The 15,641-nt window shown below is 54.0% G+C and overlaps 1 protein-coding gene across 1 annotated transcript in view; it reads right to left on the reverse strand.

The window, feature by feature from the left end:
* Positions 1-11,536, reverse strand: part of LOC103565542 (complement C3-like) — a 40,622-nt gene extending 29,086 nt beyond the window's left edge. Inside the window, exons 1-19 of the mRNA XM_070622759.1 lie at positions 11,263-11,536; positions 10,327-10,519; positions 9,698-9,860; positions 9,531-9,601; positions 7,491-7,585; positions 7,305-7,387; positions 7,130-7,220; positions 6,773-6,875; positions 6,566-6,692; positions 6,223-6,338; positions 5,976-6,122; positions 5,381-5,590; positions 5,043-5,249; positions 4,495-4,653; positions 3,989-4,118; positions 3,636-3,707; positions 3,274-3,474; positions 830-938; positions 475-560 (exon numbers count right to left, since the gene is read on the reverse strand). Of these exons, the coding sequence (XP_070478860.1) occupies positions 475-560; positions 830-938; positions 3,274-3,474; positions 3,636-3,707; positions 3,989-4,118; positions 4,495-4,653; positions 5,043-5,249; positions 5,381-5,590; positions 5,976-6,122; positions 6,223-6,338; positions 6,566-6,692; positions 6,773-6,875; positions 7,130-7,220; positions 7,305-7,387; positions 7,491-7,585; positions 9,531-9,601; positions 9,698-9,860; positions 10,327-10,519; positions 11,263-11,336 (2,437 nt within the window). The 5' untranslated portion in view covers positions 11,337-11,536. The remainder of the gene's footprint in view (positions 1-474; positions 561-829; positions 939-3,273; positions 3,475-3,635; positions 3,708-3,988; positions 4,119-4,494; positions 4,654-5,042; positions 5,250-5,380; positions 5,591-5,975; positions 6,123-6,222; positions 6,339-6,565; positions 6,693-6,772; positions 6,876-7,129; positions 7,221-7,304; positions 7,388-7,490; positions 7,586-9,530; positions 9,602-9,697; positions 9,861-10,326; positions 10,520-11,262) is intronic.
* Between the last annotated feature and the right edge of the window lie 4,105 nt (positions 11,537-15,641).

Genomic DNA, 15,641 nt, shown 5'->3' on the forward strand with positions numbered 1-15,641 from the left:
TTGCAATTGTTCTGTATGATACAGTAATGGTAGATACAAATCATTACACATTTGTCCAAATGCATAGAATGTATGACACCAACTGAGCCGTCATGTCAAGTATGAACTTGGGGTGACAATGACCCCATGTAGATTCCTTGATTGTAACAATTGCGCCACTCTGGTGCAGGATGTCGACAGTGGGGAAGGCTGTGCATGTGTGTGTGTGTCGGCGGCGGGGGCAGAGAGTATGTGGGAAATTTGTATACTTTCCACTCAATTTTGCTGTGAAACGAAAACTCCTTTACAAAGAAAATCTATTTACAAAAAGCACTGACTACGTCACCCACAGTTCTAGACTCTTGACTCCCCTCAGCAACCAGGGGGCAAGGGACGAGCCACCAAGAAACAGAGGCTCTGTCAGGGTGGGACGAGAAAATGCCCAGGATCCCTGGGGCCCTGCCTCCTGAGGTCGGGGCCCCCACCTTCCCTCACCTTTCTTGTCCGACAAGCTCACAGCCAGAATCTCCCAAGTGGTGATGGAGTCTTTCAAAAACACATTCATGATCTTGGTGGAGATTCTGGATGGGGGAGAGAAGGGGACATCAGGAGAAGGCATCGAGCAGAGTGGAGGGGGACAGCTGGTATGGAGGGGCCCCAAGGGCCCAGTTGGAAGGGAGCACATGTAGGTAGCAACATTCTTGGTTTTTCTGGGCTGGACTGTGGGGTTCCACAGTGATTCCAGAAAAGAGGGGGGATTGGAGGTGCATGCAAATTAAAGAATCTGGTCTGGGGCATTGATAGGAGCTGGCCCAGGGGTGGATTGAAGTGGGGGGTACTCAAGATTTACCCATTTTTCTCTGGTTCTTTTAATTCCTCTATGGTCCACAGCCAACTCTCAGGGAACTGGCTTCGGGAAACGATGTCCTCTTCTGGCATGATGTCTTCATCCAGGTCACCTGCGAAGGTTGGGGGTGCAATCTGGGTTTACAACAGACCCACTTTCCCCACTGTGCCCTTAAATATTCATCTCGGCAGCCCTGGAGGGGTTCTTAGTAGGGGAACACACCCACAGCTGTATGATGACTTTTGGGGGGGGCCAGGCATGTTTGATTTTGGGGGATCCTTCCTCCATAAAAAAAATATTAAAAATCAGATTTTAGGGGCTGGGCCCGTGGCTTAGTGGTTAAGTTTGGCACGCTCCACTTCAGCAGCCTGGGTTTGGATCCCTGGAGTAGACCTACACCACTTGTGGGTGACCATGCTGTGGTGGTGACCCAGATACAAAAACAGTGGAGGATTGTCAACAGATGTTAGCTCAGGGCGAATCTTCCTCAGGAAAAAAAACAAATAAATAAAAATGAATCACATTTTACAAGTGTGTTGCTGTAACAGCAAAAATAATTCAGGCTGGGTTACATTCCCTTTTTTTCCCCCTCTGATTTTCAAAGGAATGAAAGCATTTGTGTGCACCTCGAAAAGTGGCACAGCTCCCCACCCCCGCCCCCAACACCAGGCTCGCTGTGTCTGATGGTCATATCGATCCTGAAAGTAACTGAGAGATTCCCCAGACTTGATGTAGACTGCTGAGGAGATGACAGCCTTTAAAAGCCAGCTCGATACCATCAGCCAATAAGCAAAGTCAGGCTGGGGTAGAATTCAACACTGGCTGAGCTTTCTTCAAGAAATGATGGACAGATTTTAATTTGTCTCTGGGTTTCCCTAACAACAAAGTAGGTAGGATTCCGTAAATGCTATACCCGCTCATACTCTAGAATAAGCTATCCAAGTGTCTTTGGGGTGCTAACATGTAAGCCACCCTCTGTCACCCCGAATTGGCTAAAGAAATTGTGCAAAGCTGGGGAAAAAAGCATCCATGTGCTTATAAACCATATCCCAGTAGGTCAGAGGTTTTCTCTCCCTTTCCCAGTAGCCCTTTCTATCTTTGTCAAAAAGAGTTTCTGGGTCACTGGAATGGAAAGCAGCATGCCTAAGTCAGTATAATTTGCAAAAAGGTGGAAGGTAGTGTACTTTGCTCATGTGTGTTGGGAATCGTTGTGTCTTTTTTGGGGGTGGGAGGACGGAAGGGGTGCTAGTTTTTTGGCTAAAAGAATTTAGAAATATCTGTCCATTTTGGCAATGGCTGCTTTGGACAGGCGGCTGCTTATTTCTAAGCCGAAAAAAGAGATAGAGGTGTGCACAAAAAAATCATGCATTACCATGTAAGGAGTCCTTATCTGTTATCTTAAATGCTAAGCAAAAACAGGTTTTGGGGAAAATCTCCCTGGGCTTAAATCTTGCCGTGATCTGATAATTAAAAGAAATTTTAAAAAATAACTATATAAGGGGGACCAGCCCCGTGGCCTAGTGTTTAAGTTTGGCATGCTCCACTTTGGTGGCCTGGGTTTGGATCCCAGGTGCAGACCTACACCACCCATCGGTGGCCATGCTGTGGCGGTGGCTCACATACAAAATAGAGGAAGACTGGAGCAGATGTTAGCTCAGGGCCAATCTTCTTCAGCAAAAAAACCCAAACAAACAAAACAAAAAACACTAAAAAAAAAAAAAAAACCTATAAAGGAAGAAAGAGGAACGTCACAATGGCAAAACCCAGCAGACCCTGTCTTAATTAAGAGATCAAGGTTTGCATCAGCAATAACGGGACAAATTGGTGCCATGTGCCTCAACGTCAACGATAGGATGCACCAAGAAGGACATAATCTCTCTTCTGTGATAGTCTTACCCAAAAGGCAAAACCTGAATGTGATTATGAAGAAACATCAGACAGACCCAAGTTGCGGGGTGATCCCGAAATATCTGGCCTGTATACTTAACGTACATCAAGAACATGGAAGTCACAGAAAGACGAAGAAGTGCTAGGGATGGGCCAGATCTAAGGAAACTAAAGAGACCCTGACATTAAACGCAACCTGTGTTTCTGGACCCCGTCTTTTTCCTATAAAAGTCCAAACCAAAACAACTGATGAAACTTGAATGGGGTCTGAGAATTTCATGGTGGTAATGAATCAACCTCACACAGGGCCTCCTCCCCCATCAGACAGGGCCTCCTCCCCCCTCAGACAGGGCCTCCTCCCCTCCATGAGACAGGGCCTCCTCCCCCATCAGACAGGGCCTCCTCCCCTCCATGAGACAGGGCCTCCCCCATCAGACAGGGCCTCCTCCCCCATCAGACAGGGCCTCCACCCCCCCATCAGACAGGGCCTCCTCCCCCATCAGACAGGGCCTCCTCCCTCCCATCAGACAGGGCCTCCTCCCCCGGCCCCCGTCACTCACTCCTGGCCAGGCCCAGGGGATAATCCCGCCTGTGTTGGAGCCGCAGCTGGGTGATGTGGGTGCAGCAGTCCAGGAAGGCCTTCACGCACGCCTGGCTGTGGAGGATGAACTGGGCCCTGCGCTGGCACGAGAAGCCCATGGGGTTCTCCCGCATGCCGTGCTCGCAGCACTTGCGCAGCTCCTTATCCTTGTACTGGCCCGCTGCAGGGGCACAGACCCCACTCACAGCCGGAGGAACTCAGGACAGACCCCGGGGAGGACTGCCTCAGGGCCCGGCCCTCCCTTCCTCCCTCTTTGGCTGGGATCCTGATGGGCAAGGCCCAGGGTCGGGAGGCGGGCGAGGGCCAGCAGAGGGGTCCCACCTTTGTCCATCCTCTTCTCCATGAGCTGCACGGAGCGGCGTCGCCGGGCGGCTGGTTTCGGGCACTCAGGATCTGGGGGGCAGGGGGACCAGGAACAAGCTGGATTAAGCACCTACTGGACATCCTTGGCTTACTCCTCACAGTGGCTGTGAGGTAAGGATGCCACTGCTCCAATTTGACAGGTGGAGAAACTGAGGCTCCATCTCAGTAAGAGAAGTGACTTGCTAGACGGTGGTGGAGGCAGGACTTGAACCTGGGGTCCCCTGAGCCCAGAGTCCTGCCCTCAACATGCCTCAGCATCTGAGAGGTGGAGGCACGGTCCTGCCCTGGCCCAGCGCTGGCCGCATCCTCACCTGCCCTCTGGGCGGTCTGCAGGTCTTTGTTGGTCTTGAGAGCCAGCCCAGCATCCATGAAGACGCCGGCATAGTCCCTCCCACTGCCGGGCGTGCAGCCAATGTCTGCCTTCTCCACTGTGTCCCAGATCTGCAGGGTGGGAAGGGGGTCAAGGGGAGCATGAGGCCAGGCCAACAGTGCCTTCACCAATTCACTAACATGTCCATCCAACCCACCTCCATCCTCATCCCGGTCCCTGGCCGTCCACAGTGGATGGTTCCAGACTACGTGGCATAGAGCCATGTCCATTCCCATGACCATCTCCAACCTGGACCCTTGACCATTCAGATTCCCATTTTTACCCTGACCACCAACATATCCCTATGTCCATGTCCATTCTCACCTCTTCTTTCAACCCTCACCTAAACCCACTTCATCTGTTCTCCCCAGTGCCAATCTCACCTCAGCCCAAAGCCACCTCTTTGCCTGCACCATTGTCAACACCCCTCAGTTTTGTGGGGCGTACCTTCCTCTGTGTCAACTTGTTCTTCTTATTCAGCACAAACACGCCCTTGTCCACAGCCACCAGCCCCACTCGGGCCCCCCGGTCACCCTCTATCTTGAGGGTCATCTGTTGCCCAGGCAGATGCTGCTTCTCCTCCTTGCCACCACCTTTCACCACCAGCTGTGAGGAGGGTGGAGGGGGGAGGGTAAAGTCAGTCCTGTGAGGCCCCCGTGTCAGTCAGCCGAGGACAGAGGAGATCCTGGGCTGGGCTGGAAGGACAGAAAGGTGGAGACAGAGAGAGAAGAAGGGAGATGCACAGAACCAGGATCAGGCAGAAAGGCAAGGAAAGAGAGACAACTGGGAGCAAAAGAGATACTGAGACTGAATCAGAAAAGGAAGAAAGAACAAGATGGAAAAGGAGAAGAGAGAGGCAGAAACTCTGCGAACGTTGGAGAGAAATGGATTCAGAAGGCTGGAGAGAGGCAGAGCCAGAGGCACAAGACAGAGAAAGGATGGCCAGGCGGAGAGTCGTAAGATGGGCAGAGAGAGGGGGATGCAGGGAAGCTCACCGTGCCCACGCACGAGTCCTTGACGTCCACCCACACGGAATCGGCCACCACCTCCCTCTGGCCTTTGGCATTGATGAGCGTGTAGTAAGCCACCAGGCGGAAGGAAGGAATGAAGTCCGTAGTGATGGTCAGGGGCAGCACCACCAGGGCCTGGCCGGGCTCTCGCACCTGGCGTCCTGCTTTCAACAACTTCCCCTTGTTCATGATCTGGGGGGGCAGGTTGGCATAAGGATGGGGAAGATGGGTGGGAGGATGGAGGGGATCCAGGATGGGGGAGTGCTCCTGGGGGTGCTGGAGAAGCGAGGAGGAGGGGCTGGGGATTCTGGGAAGCCACAGACCAGGTAGGTGTAGTAGCGAATCTTGGCCTCCTGGCCCGGGTCCGTGCGCAGGTGGAAGTTGACATTGAGGGTCTCCCCAGGCTTGAGCTCCGTGCGAGGCACGGAAAGGTGCAGGTAGTTTCCGGAGCCGCCCAGGGTGTTGTAGGGGTGGGCCTGCATGGTCTTGGTGGCCTGTCGGGCATCCGGGATACCCTCCTTCCTTGTTTTTACCTGGGCAGGGAAAGAGGGATGCATGTGGGTCCCCCAAAGATGTCCCCATCCTAATCCTGGGACCTGGGAATGTGGGACTTTGCAAATGGGATTGAGCTGAAGATCTGGACACGGGGAGATCATATTGGATTAGTCAGGTGCGTCAAATGTAGTCACAAGGGTCCTTATAAGATATCTAGGCAGATGGCAGGACACCACTCTGCAGACAGGAGCCCCTCTACGGCAAAGAAAACACCTCTATGTGCATGGCAAGACTCCTTTATGCAAATAAAAGGACCCCCACCGTGCACATGGCAGGATCCCTTTGTACAAACGACAGGACCCTGCTGTACCAATAAAGTCCCCGTCTCCCCGGTGTAGGGTCCCGAGGCTGGCGCAGACTCACAGTGATGGTCAGGGGCTGCTGGCTATTGGGGGTGTTGATGCTCAGCTTGGCCACGCCATCATCCTGGGTTAACGACTGCACATTGCTGCCCTGGGTGACCACGGGGATGCGGCGGGCTGGGGAGCCGTCGGGGTTCGTCACGAACACCTGTGGGTGCAGGGGCAGGTGGAGGGGGTTGAGGCGGAACCAGAGGTGTGGCCAGAGTTCAGGAGCAGGGTGGGGGGTGCAGCCCCATCCTGGGTCTCACCATGAGGTCGAAGGGCATGGCTGGTTTGAAGAACTTGGGCGTCTTGGTGAAGTGGATCTGGTAGGGGGAGGTCACGATGGGGATCCCGCTGCGCTCCGCCTCCACCATGTCGCTGCCTGAGGGGGCCAGCCATGAGGATGGGGTCCTGGCCACCCTTCAGGCCCAGGCCTCCTCTCTCAGATTGGACCCTGCCTTCAGATTGGGCCTCCCCCCTCAGACTTGGCCTTCCCTATCAGACTGGACCCCACCTTCATTCTCGGTCCCCTCCTCGCTCAGATGGGCCTCCCCTCTCAGACAGGACCACATGGTGGTGCTGGGCCTCCACCCTCAGACCGGGCCTCACCTGAGTGCAGGATGACGGTCACAGACACGTACAATGACTTCCCCACCAGGGCATCCGCTCGTGAGGGCTGTACCCCATTCAGCAGAACGTCTCTTTTCAGCACGGCCTCCCCAGTGCCGTCCTCGATCTGGGGGAGGAAATGAAGGCTCAGGGAGCAGAAGGGCTCAGATGGGAGGGAGGGGTTCAGAGGGGCCCTCTGTCAGGTACCACAACACGGGTGAGGGACTGGGCCAGCGAAATCCTTCGGTCACCATCCTGGACCCCAAAGATGACAAAGGCTGTTCCATCCACATTCTTCCCGTATAAGAACCTGCAAGGTGAGGACAGTCTCAGATTCTTCCCTCCTGAAAAGGTGAGTTTCTGCCCCAAACCTGCACTGACCCAGAGCCCCCGGTCTCTCACCTCACCCTCACCTGGCCCTTTCTTGGCCCTTACCTCACCCCTTATCTGGTCCCTCGCCTGTCCCCTCAGCTCATCCTCATGTGGCCCTCATCCAGTCCCTTACCTGACTCTCACCTGTCCCCTCACCTGGCCTCTCACCTGGCCCCACCCCTAACCCCTCACCTGGCCGTGATGGTGACCTCCAGGCCATTCGGATCATCAATGTAGTAGAATTTCTCTGTGGGCTCCACTTGGACCTCGAAACTGGGGAGCACTGTGGGGGGACAGACAGTGGTGGTGGGGGGCCGGCTCTGGGCCCAGCCTGACGGACCCCCGCCCGGGTCTCTCATCCTCTTACCATATTCCTTCACCTCGAACTCGGCGGAGAAGACCTGCTGTGGAGAGTCTTCATAATGGACTCGGATCTTCCACTGCCCCATGCTGCGGAGAAGGCAGGCGAGTGATCCGGCCGGGCCCGGCAGCCCCCCACCAATCAGCCCGGGCTGGGGGGGCCCTGAACCCCCTCCTGGAGGGCAGGACATACTTGACCAGCTCCGGGATGTTCCAAGACAAGGGCAAGATGCCAAACTGGTTGTGAGAAGACAGGGAGTCCCGCTTGATTTGAATGCCATCGGGGGTCTGTGGGGAGACAGGGAGGGGTGTGGCCCTTTACATTATCCCTTTGGCTCTCCTCTCCCTCTCTGTGTAGGGCACTCTCCTTGTGTCCTGACCACAGGGACGTTGGTTAAGAACATGCACCTCAGTCAGTCAGCCTGGGTTCAAATCCCCACTGTGCCGCTTACAAGCTGTGTGACCTGGGGCAAGTTACTTCACCTCTTTGTGCTCAATGTAAAAGAAGATAAATATAGCCCCTACTTCACTGACTTGGAACGTAGTTAATATAAGCTCATTATTACCTGTGTCTCTCTGAATTCAAGTAATAACTAGCATTTATTACCTACTTTTCTGCTGGACCCAGGGCTAAGCATGCAGTGTGTGCTAAGCCACACAGAAGTGCCTACATTCAGCTTTTTGACCCATAAGAATAGCAATTTCAGGGGCTGGGCCCATGGCTGAGTGGTTAAGTTCATGCCCTCTGCTTCGGTGGCCTGGGGTTCACTGGTTCAGATCCTGGGTGTGGATCTACGCACCGCTCATCAAGCCATGCTGTGGTAGCATCCCACACAGAAGAACTAGAATGACTTATAACTAGGATACACAACTATGTACTGGGGCTTTGAGGAGGGATAAAAAAAAAAAAGTGGAAGATTGGCAATAGATTTTAGCTCAGGGCCAATCTTCCTCACGCACAAAAAAAAAGAAGAACAGCAATTTTGCGTGGTTTCACCTAATACACATATTACTTCATTGTTGTCAATGGTGAGACATCAGCAGACACCAAGTAAAAATCTGGTTTTCTGGCTTCTCTTGGAAATTGGGATATCTGTGGATAATGCATGTCTGATGGCACAAGGTGACATCTAATTAGAGCTAGGCAGATCGGTGCCTTTAGATGGGGTGTGTGTTCTCTGTTCTCCAGGGATCCCACCAGCCCCCAAACCCAGCGCATGGCCATCAGAACATGGTCCCTGTTAACTTTGCATGATTTCAACAAATACTCGTGAAGATCCTATGAGGAGGACATCCCTCCTCCCTCCCTTTTCCCCTCCCACTCTCCCTCCCTTCTTCCAGTAAGTTCTTACTAAGCTCTACTATATGCCAAGTACCGTGTGGGGTTCAGGAGATAAGGCCCTGAACAAACAGATAAAAATCCCTTCCCTTATGGAACTTAGGTTCAGTGGAGTTTGGGAGAGAGGGCAGTTAAGAAATGAAGGAATCCAGTTTATAGGGTGCCAGGAGAGGGCAGGAAGGGAGGAGAGTGGGGTGTGTGAGTGTGTGTGTAGGGGGTTTTTACAATTTTACAAGGGGCTCAGGGAGGCCTCACCTTGAAGGAGGGGAGGGGGCAAGCTGTGTGGCTATTTGGAAAAAGAGGATTTTCTGGGCAGAGGGATCAGCCTGTGCAAAGGCCCTGAGGCAGGACCTTGGCTGGCATGTTGGAGGAACAGTGAGGAGGCCCATGTGGCTGGAGCTGATGGAGCGAGGGGGAGATAGGGGGGAGAGTAGGGCAGGGAGGGGACGGGACAGGTTGGGTAGGGCCTGGGGGGCCCCTGAGGAGGACTTGGGCTTTTACCCTGAGGGAAGTGGGAGTCCTGGAGGGCTGTGGGAAGAGAAGAGAGGGAGCTGACTCTGGCTGCAGTAGGCAGAACAGACTATATAGCACTATTATTATTTGTCATTATCCCAATCTTCAGATAAGGAAACTGAGGCTCAGGAAGGTGAAGAGACCTGTCCAGAGTCAGGCAGTGACCAGGGGTTTATCTAGAGCTGGAATCAGGTGGGAGCATCACTCCACGCCCTAGGTCCCTGCCTCATCTCTGATCCTCCCCCTGTTTGTGCCTCGATGTGTTTCTTTGCCTTTGGGTCTCTGCTGCTGTGCCTGACCCAGTGTCTCTGTCTCTGTCTCCATGTCTTGTCTCTCCCGAGTCTCTGCCCGGGTGTGTTTAGGGCCCTGGCTGGTTGGTACCTCGATGCTGACGATAACGGTCCTGCCCACGGGCAGCAGCTTGCTGTCAAGGGTGAAGATCCGATACAGGACTGGGAGGAGGCAAGAGAGGAAGGGACAGATGGTGAGGCCCTGCCTCTCCCCACGCGCCTGCCCCCGCCCTCTCCAGCCACCCTCCAGCCCCTTACCCGTGGAGCCTGGGGTGTAGATGGTCTTGTCGGTCTGGATGAAGAGGTACCCGCTCTGAGCACCGACCAGCACCACCTTCTCCACCGTGGTGCCCCCGAAGGACGCATGGACAGTCACGAAACTCTGCCCCTTTGCTGATCTCAACTCCTTGCTGGCCGGGATCTAGGCAAGGACCAGTGCATCCTTAGGGGTCTGCTTCAGGGCCCCGGGTCCCGGGTCCAGCCTCTGGACCTTGGGCTGGGTCCACACCTGCCCCGCCTCACAACAGAGCCTGCCATCCCTCCTGGTCTCCCCCGTTTGCCCAGGTTTGGGGAATGGGGGGAGGGGATCTGGGAGATGGGGTAGGGATCCGAGAGGGGGATGGGGAGAGGGAACCAGACAGGGGGTCAGAGGACGGGAGTTCAGAAGGGGAAGAGGGCTCAGAGACGGTCGGATGGGAAAGGGTGGGGTTCAGAGGAGAGACTTAGAGATGGGAAGGGCGCTGAAGGAAGAGAGGGCTCAGAAACGGAAGGCGCTCAGATGGAGAGGGGCTCGGAGGGGTGGGTCTCAGAGGGGAATGCATTAGCAGGGGGAGGGTCTCAGAGAAGGGGGGGGGTGTCAGTAGGTCCGGGCTCCAGTGTGCTCCCACCTTGATGGTGACCGTCCCCAGGTAGCCATTGGCTTTGGTCAGTATGGTCTTCTCGCTGGACAGCACTTGCTTCTTGGCCGGGAAGTCTTGGACGGTGACAGTGACAGACACGTCCCCTTGTACTTCGTGGGCCTCCAGCACCACCATCTCCTGGTTCTCCAGCCGCAGGATGTTGGGGGTGATCATGGAGAACCTGCCAGAGTGGGGTATGGGGGTGGAGCTGACGTCCCAGGGAACCGACACTCCAGCTCATCGGAGTCAGCGCTGTCCCCGGGGCTCTGCCCGGCCCCTGGTCCTGGAGGGTTCCAAGGACCTGCGACAGCCAGGGGTTGCAGATTCCATTGACCCCTGAACCTCAAAGCCTAACCAGCAACTCCCCAAGACTCTGGACTTCCAAACCCATAATTGCCTAAGCCCACAGTCCTGGAGCCCTAACCCCTAAACCTTCAAACTCCCGCAAGTCTCTAAACACCCAACCCTCTACATGCCCAACACCTCATGCTCTGAACCTCTAAACCCCAAATCCAGAAACACTCTAAACCTAAGCCTCTAGCAGACCAAGCTTGTAAACACAACCACATCCACCCCCCAGTCGACAAAAACCAAACAGCAGATCCCTAAGCTTGCAAATGCTGATGCTCCCAAATCCTGTGAGGTCCAGGTCTCTGAGATTCCCAATCACCCCATCGGGAGTATCACTGAGCACCCCATAAGCTCTGGACCTACAGGCCCCCGGTTCTATAACACCCGACCCCCGTCCCACAGCACCTGAATTCCACAAGCTCTCGACCTCACAGGCAGCCCCAACTCATAAACATCCTGACCCGTGAGCCACAGACACCCCAATGCACCTGAATTCTGAAGGGGCTGCTCCCCACAAATGCCCACTCCCACCTCAGAAGCAGCCTTAATGGGGGTGGGGTCGGGACTACTCACAGGGGGTCCCCCAGGGCCAGGGGGAGGCTGCTCAGCAGAAGCAGCAGCAGGCTGGGACCCGAGGCAGGCCCCATGGTGCAGGGACCGTGGAGGGACAGAGGGACGGAGGGACTGAGGGAGAGGACGGGGAGGAGTGAGCAGAGACCTCTGGAAGCCTCCTCTTATCTGGTGCCCGCCTCCTTCTCCCCTTGAGCCCAGCCCTCCACCCCCCGTCCCCCCCCTCTTCCCTGGGACTGCCCCAGATTTCTCAATCCCATTTCTTAAATTTTTCAATGCCTGGGGCAGGCACACCCTGGGGTAAATAACCTGAGGGCCTGTCCTCCTGCAGCATGAACAGAACTGCCCCTGTGCTGGACTCCCTCAGGGTCAAGGCCAGCTGGTGGACGGGGACCTCTTCCTGTCACATCCCCTTTGTGCTGGAGGAATAGTGAGGGCCAGAGAGCCCCCCACCTCGGGTATCTGGGCCTGGCCTCCCGTCCACTTTTAACCATGCATTTATTAACCAAATTCTTCCCATGTGTCCATCTCTTGGCTGGTAGCTAGAGTCTCACTTCCATGCTAGGCTGAGGACAGGGGACAGAGTCCAGCACAGACGCTCCTAGCCCCATGGAGTGTCTTCCCCAGTTGAGACGAAGAACTCTGCTTCTTGGAGAGTCGGGGAAGGCTTCTTGGAGGAGGGGACATTTCAGCTGGGCTTTGAAGTATGTGTAGGAGTCCCTACCCAGGTGAGGGTGTTTCCTAGGGCAAGGGGAACCTGGAGCTCCCTTTACCTACCCTTCTCAAGATGCCTGAGTAGCTATGATGGTTAAAGCAAGTCATCATTGAGGAAAGTCCCCATTGCTAGCTTTTGTATCTTTCTTAAATCAACATTCTTTTATGATATTATTATTATAAATTGTATCTAATGTTTTGTGTGTGAGTAGCTAATAAGTTCATACAGTTCAATATCTAAAAGGTCAAAGTGGATATACAGGAAAAGGTAATCGTTCTGCCATTCTTGTTGCCAGCCATCCAGGTCTCAGAGGCACCATGTAAGCACATCTGGAGTGTCTTTGCATGGGTATCTAATGCGTTTAGAAACATTCACAAGTTTTGCAAACAACTATCAGTATGCTCCAATACTATTATTCTTCCTGGCCTCCCTGGGTTACACCTTGCTTTTTCATAAACAGTATATCTTGGAGATTGTTTCATTTCACTGCAGAGAGCTTCCTTGTTCTTACAGGCACCTGCCTCCTATTACATGGTGTGAGTAACCAGCTTCCTGCTGCCGGACAGACAGACTTCCGTGGTTGCAAACCATGCACTCTCCATTGAGTCATCTTGAGCCTGCCTCAGTTTCCAGCTCTGACACTTAACAGAGGTGTCAAGCTACTGATAGCCACCTGAGCTTCAGTTCGCTCACGTAATGTGGGGTTATAAAAGCGCAGACTTCACAGAGTTGTTATTGCCATGAAAGCAGATATTCCTAGGTCAAAGTTTATAAGATTAGTAATCTTGCTGGATACCACTGAATTCCCCTCCCTAACTGCATTGATTTACATACTCGCCAGCCCTGCAGGAAATTGCATTTCCCCACTGCAAAGCTATGGATCATTGCCCCGGTGTTGTTTTCATTTGCATCTCTCTGATTCCCAGGAAGGCTGTGCACCTGGGGTAGGGGGTGTGTGAAGTCCGGCCATAGGAGCAGAATGGGATGGGGGTGGGGACCCCTGATCCCTGGAGGACTGGTTTCCAAAGCCCCATCAAAGGGTTCACGGGGAACTGGTCTGATTTCCTGTAAACCAGGCTGTTTTCCTGGCCTTGCCCTCATGCCTGGAGTGGGGGAGGCCTGGAGAAATAGAACAAACTTGGCCTCTGTCTGCTTTGATTGCAACATCCTTTCTTTGAAAGAGGAGGAGAGAGAATGCAAACACCTGCTTACTTTGCAGAATTGGTGGGGATTCAACTTCTGAAAAGGGGGATGGGGGTGAGGTGGGTGGGTAGTGGTACCTGCTGGTACCTTCCTCTGTTTTCCTCTCCCATAGCACCCCTAAAACCCACCCCATTTCCTGGTCTCATTATAACCTTCAGCATTTGGGCTGTGTGGTTTGACAACCCTGAGAGGGAATTCCAGCTGCCTCTGTCTCCCCACCAGGCTGGGTTCCTCCTTTCTCTGAGCCTCAGTTGATCCTTCTGAACAATGGGACTGAGGATGGTTTCTGCTGTTTTGATGATTAAAGGAGCAGAGATGCTTTCCTCAGCTCAGCTGTGAGGGGTCACACCACGTACCTCGGCAGAAGCAGATCCACCTGATCTCCTCCTGGCAGGGAGAGGCCCAGGTGCCACCTCTTTGTGCACAGTTCAGACCTGGCCGCTCGGAGTGGCCAAACGGCAGTGCTCATTTTGTCTTCTCCGAAAACGTTGAAACTTGAAGTAGGTAGTAAGATGCCCCGTGGTGGTGGAGGTTGGGAAGGGTCCTGGCCCCGACTTCCAGTCACTGACTAGAGGGGTGGAGGTGAAGGGGGAGTAAGGCCCCCGGGGAGGGAAGAAGGCGGCAGGAGGAATCCTTCATGGCTTTCTCCTGGGGGATGTGCATTTGCGCCCAGATGTTTGGGAGGAGGATGTTGGGCAAGACGAGCCAGCAGGGGAGGCAAGTAGGAGGCTTAGGGGATGGGACTTGCAGTCAGCAGGCTGGCGGGCGTGGAGGGTGCAGAGGGAGCTGCCTGCGTTGCCAAATGGGATAACTGGGCTGCACTTATGCTAACAAAGCATTTGTTATTTATCTGACATTCAGATGCAACTGGGTGCCCTGTATTTTGTCTGAAAACTCAAGCTGGGGTGCAGGAGAGGATAAGGGGAAGGAAGTGGGGATGATTTCTAGATGGCGAGGCCAGGCACCCCCCTCCCCACCTCACCCTTGCCTAGGTGCAATAATCTCTCTGCTACACCCCCGCCCCCGTCCTTTCCCCACAGAGATGCTGCCAGGCCTGGGAACAGCAGGGACCGCTCCCCTCCCTCCAAGCCCCCCATTTCAAGGATGGGGTCCTTGCTACACTGCTTCCTGAGATTTCCCTCCAGGACCCACAACCAGGGCCCCTCTCCTCCCACTGCACAGCCTGGGCTCCCCTTCCCTCTCATTACTCATTAACTCTCTGGTCACCTTGACCTGGGTGAATTGATTTATCTGTCCTATGGCTCCTTTCCCCTGCTTCATGCACACTCCCCAGAGGCCTGGGCACCAGGGGACCCCCCACCCTGGGGGACACTGGGGGCAGAGGTTTTGATTCCAGCTCTGCCGTCTCCCAGCCTCAGTTTCTAATCTGTAAACTGGAAATTCACAGCCACGGAACCTCCCTCTGGGTTGAGATGACAAACTGGTGGCATCAGGCAAGCAGAATGCTAGGCATGGTGCCCCTCACACAGTGAGCGCTGGACATGCTGGAACCATGTTTTTATTTTTACGCACACCTGCTCCTCCTCCCTCTTGCCTTATTTTGGTGGCAGCCCCACCAGGCCTCCAAACCAGAGTCCCCTCTTCCTCTCGCTCCCTCACCCCCTGTGTCCAGCCGTCACCACCCCCTGGACTGCCTCTCCCAGCCCATCCTTCTCTCCATCCCCGTGCTCCCTGGCCTCCCTTCTGTAGACTGTCCTGTTCCAGTTCATCCACAGCAACTGGGCTTTTCTTTTCTAAAACACACCTTTGTATTCCTTCTACAAAATGAAGATGTGTAATACGTGAGTACGCGCTCGTGACAGTGAACACCGCCATGAGGCTCAGCGACAGCATCTCGTCTATTTCTCGTATCTTCACTTGTTTATTCTGCATGCTGTAGGTGCTATTACTATCTCTATTTTACCGATGAAGAGAACTGAGGGCCTCAGTCACTTGCCCAAGGATCCTCTAGCTGGTAAGAGCTGGGATTGGAACCCAGGCAGCCGGACTCCAGAGTTTGTGCTCCTAAATGGTATGTGTTTCTGACTGCTACTGTAACAAATGACCACAAACCACAAACACCTATTTATTATCCTACAGCTCTGGAGTGCAGAAGTCTGAAATCAAGGTGTCAGCAGGGCTGTGTTCCTTCTCCAGGGGAGAATCTGTTCCTCGTCTTTTCCAGCTTCTAGAGGCTGCCTGCATTCCTTGGCTCATGGCCCCTCCCTCCATCTTCAAAGGGCCTCATTATAGCCTCTGTTTCCATCATTACATCTGCTTCTCTGACTCTGACCCTCTTCCCTCTTATAAGGATGCTTGTGATGACATTGGGACCACTCGATTGATCCAGAATAATCCCCCATTCTAACATCCTTAACTTAATCATACCTTCAAAGTGCCTTTTGTCATGTAATGTAACATATTCACAGGTTTTGGGGTTAAGGATGTGGGCATCTTCGGGGCC

Source organism: Equus przewalskii, chromosome 6 (assembly GCF_037783145.1).
Source record: "Equus przewalskii isolate Varuska chromosome 6, EquPr2, whole genome shotgun sequence".
Lineage (NCBI taxonomy): Eukaryota > Metazoa > Chordata > Mammalia > Perissodactyla > Equidae > Equus > Equus przewalskii.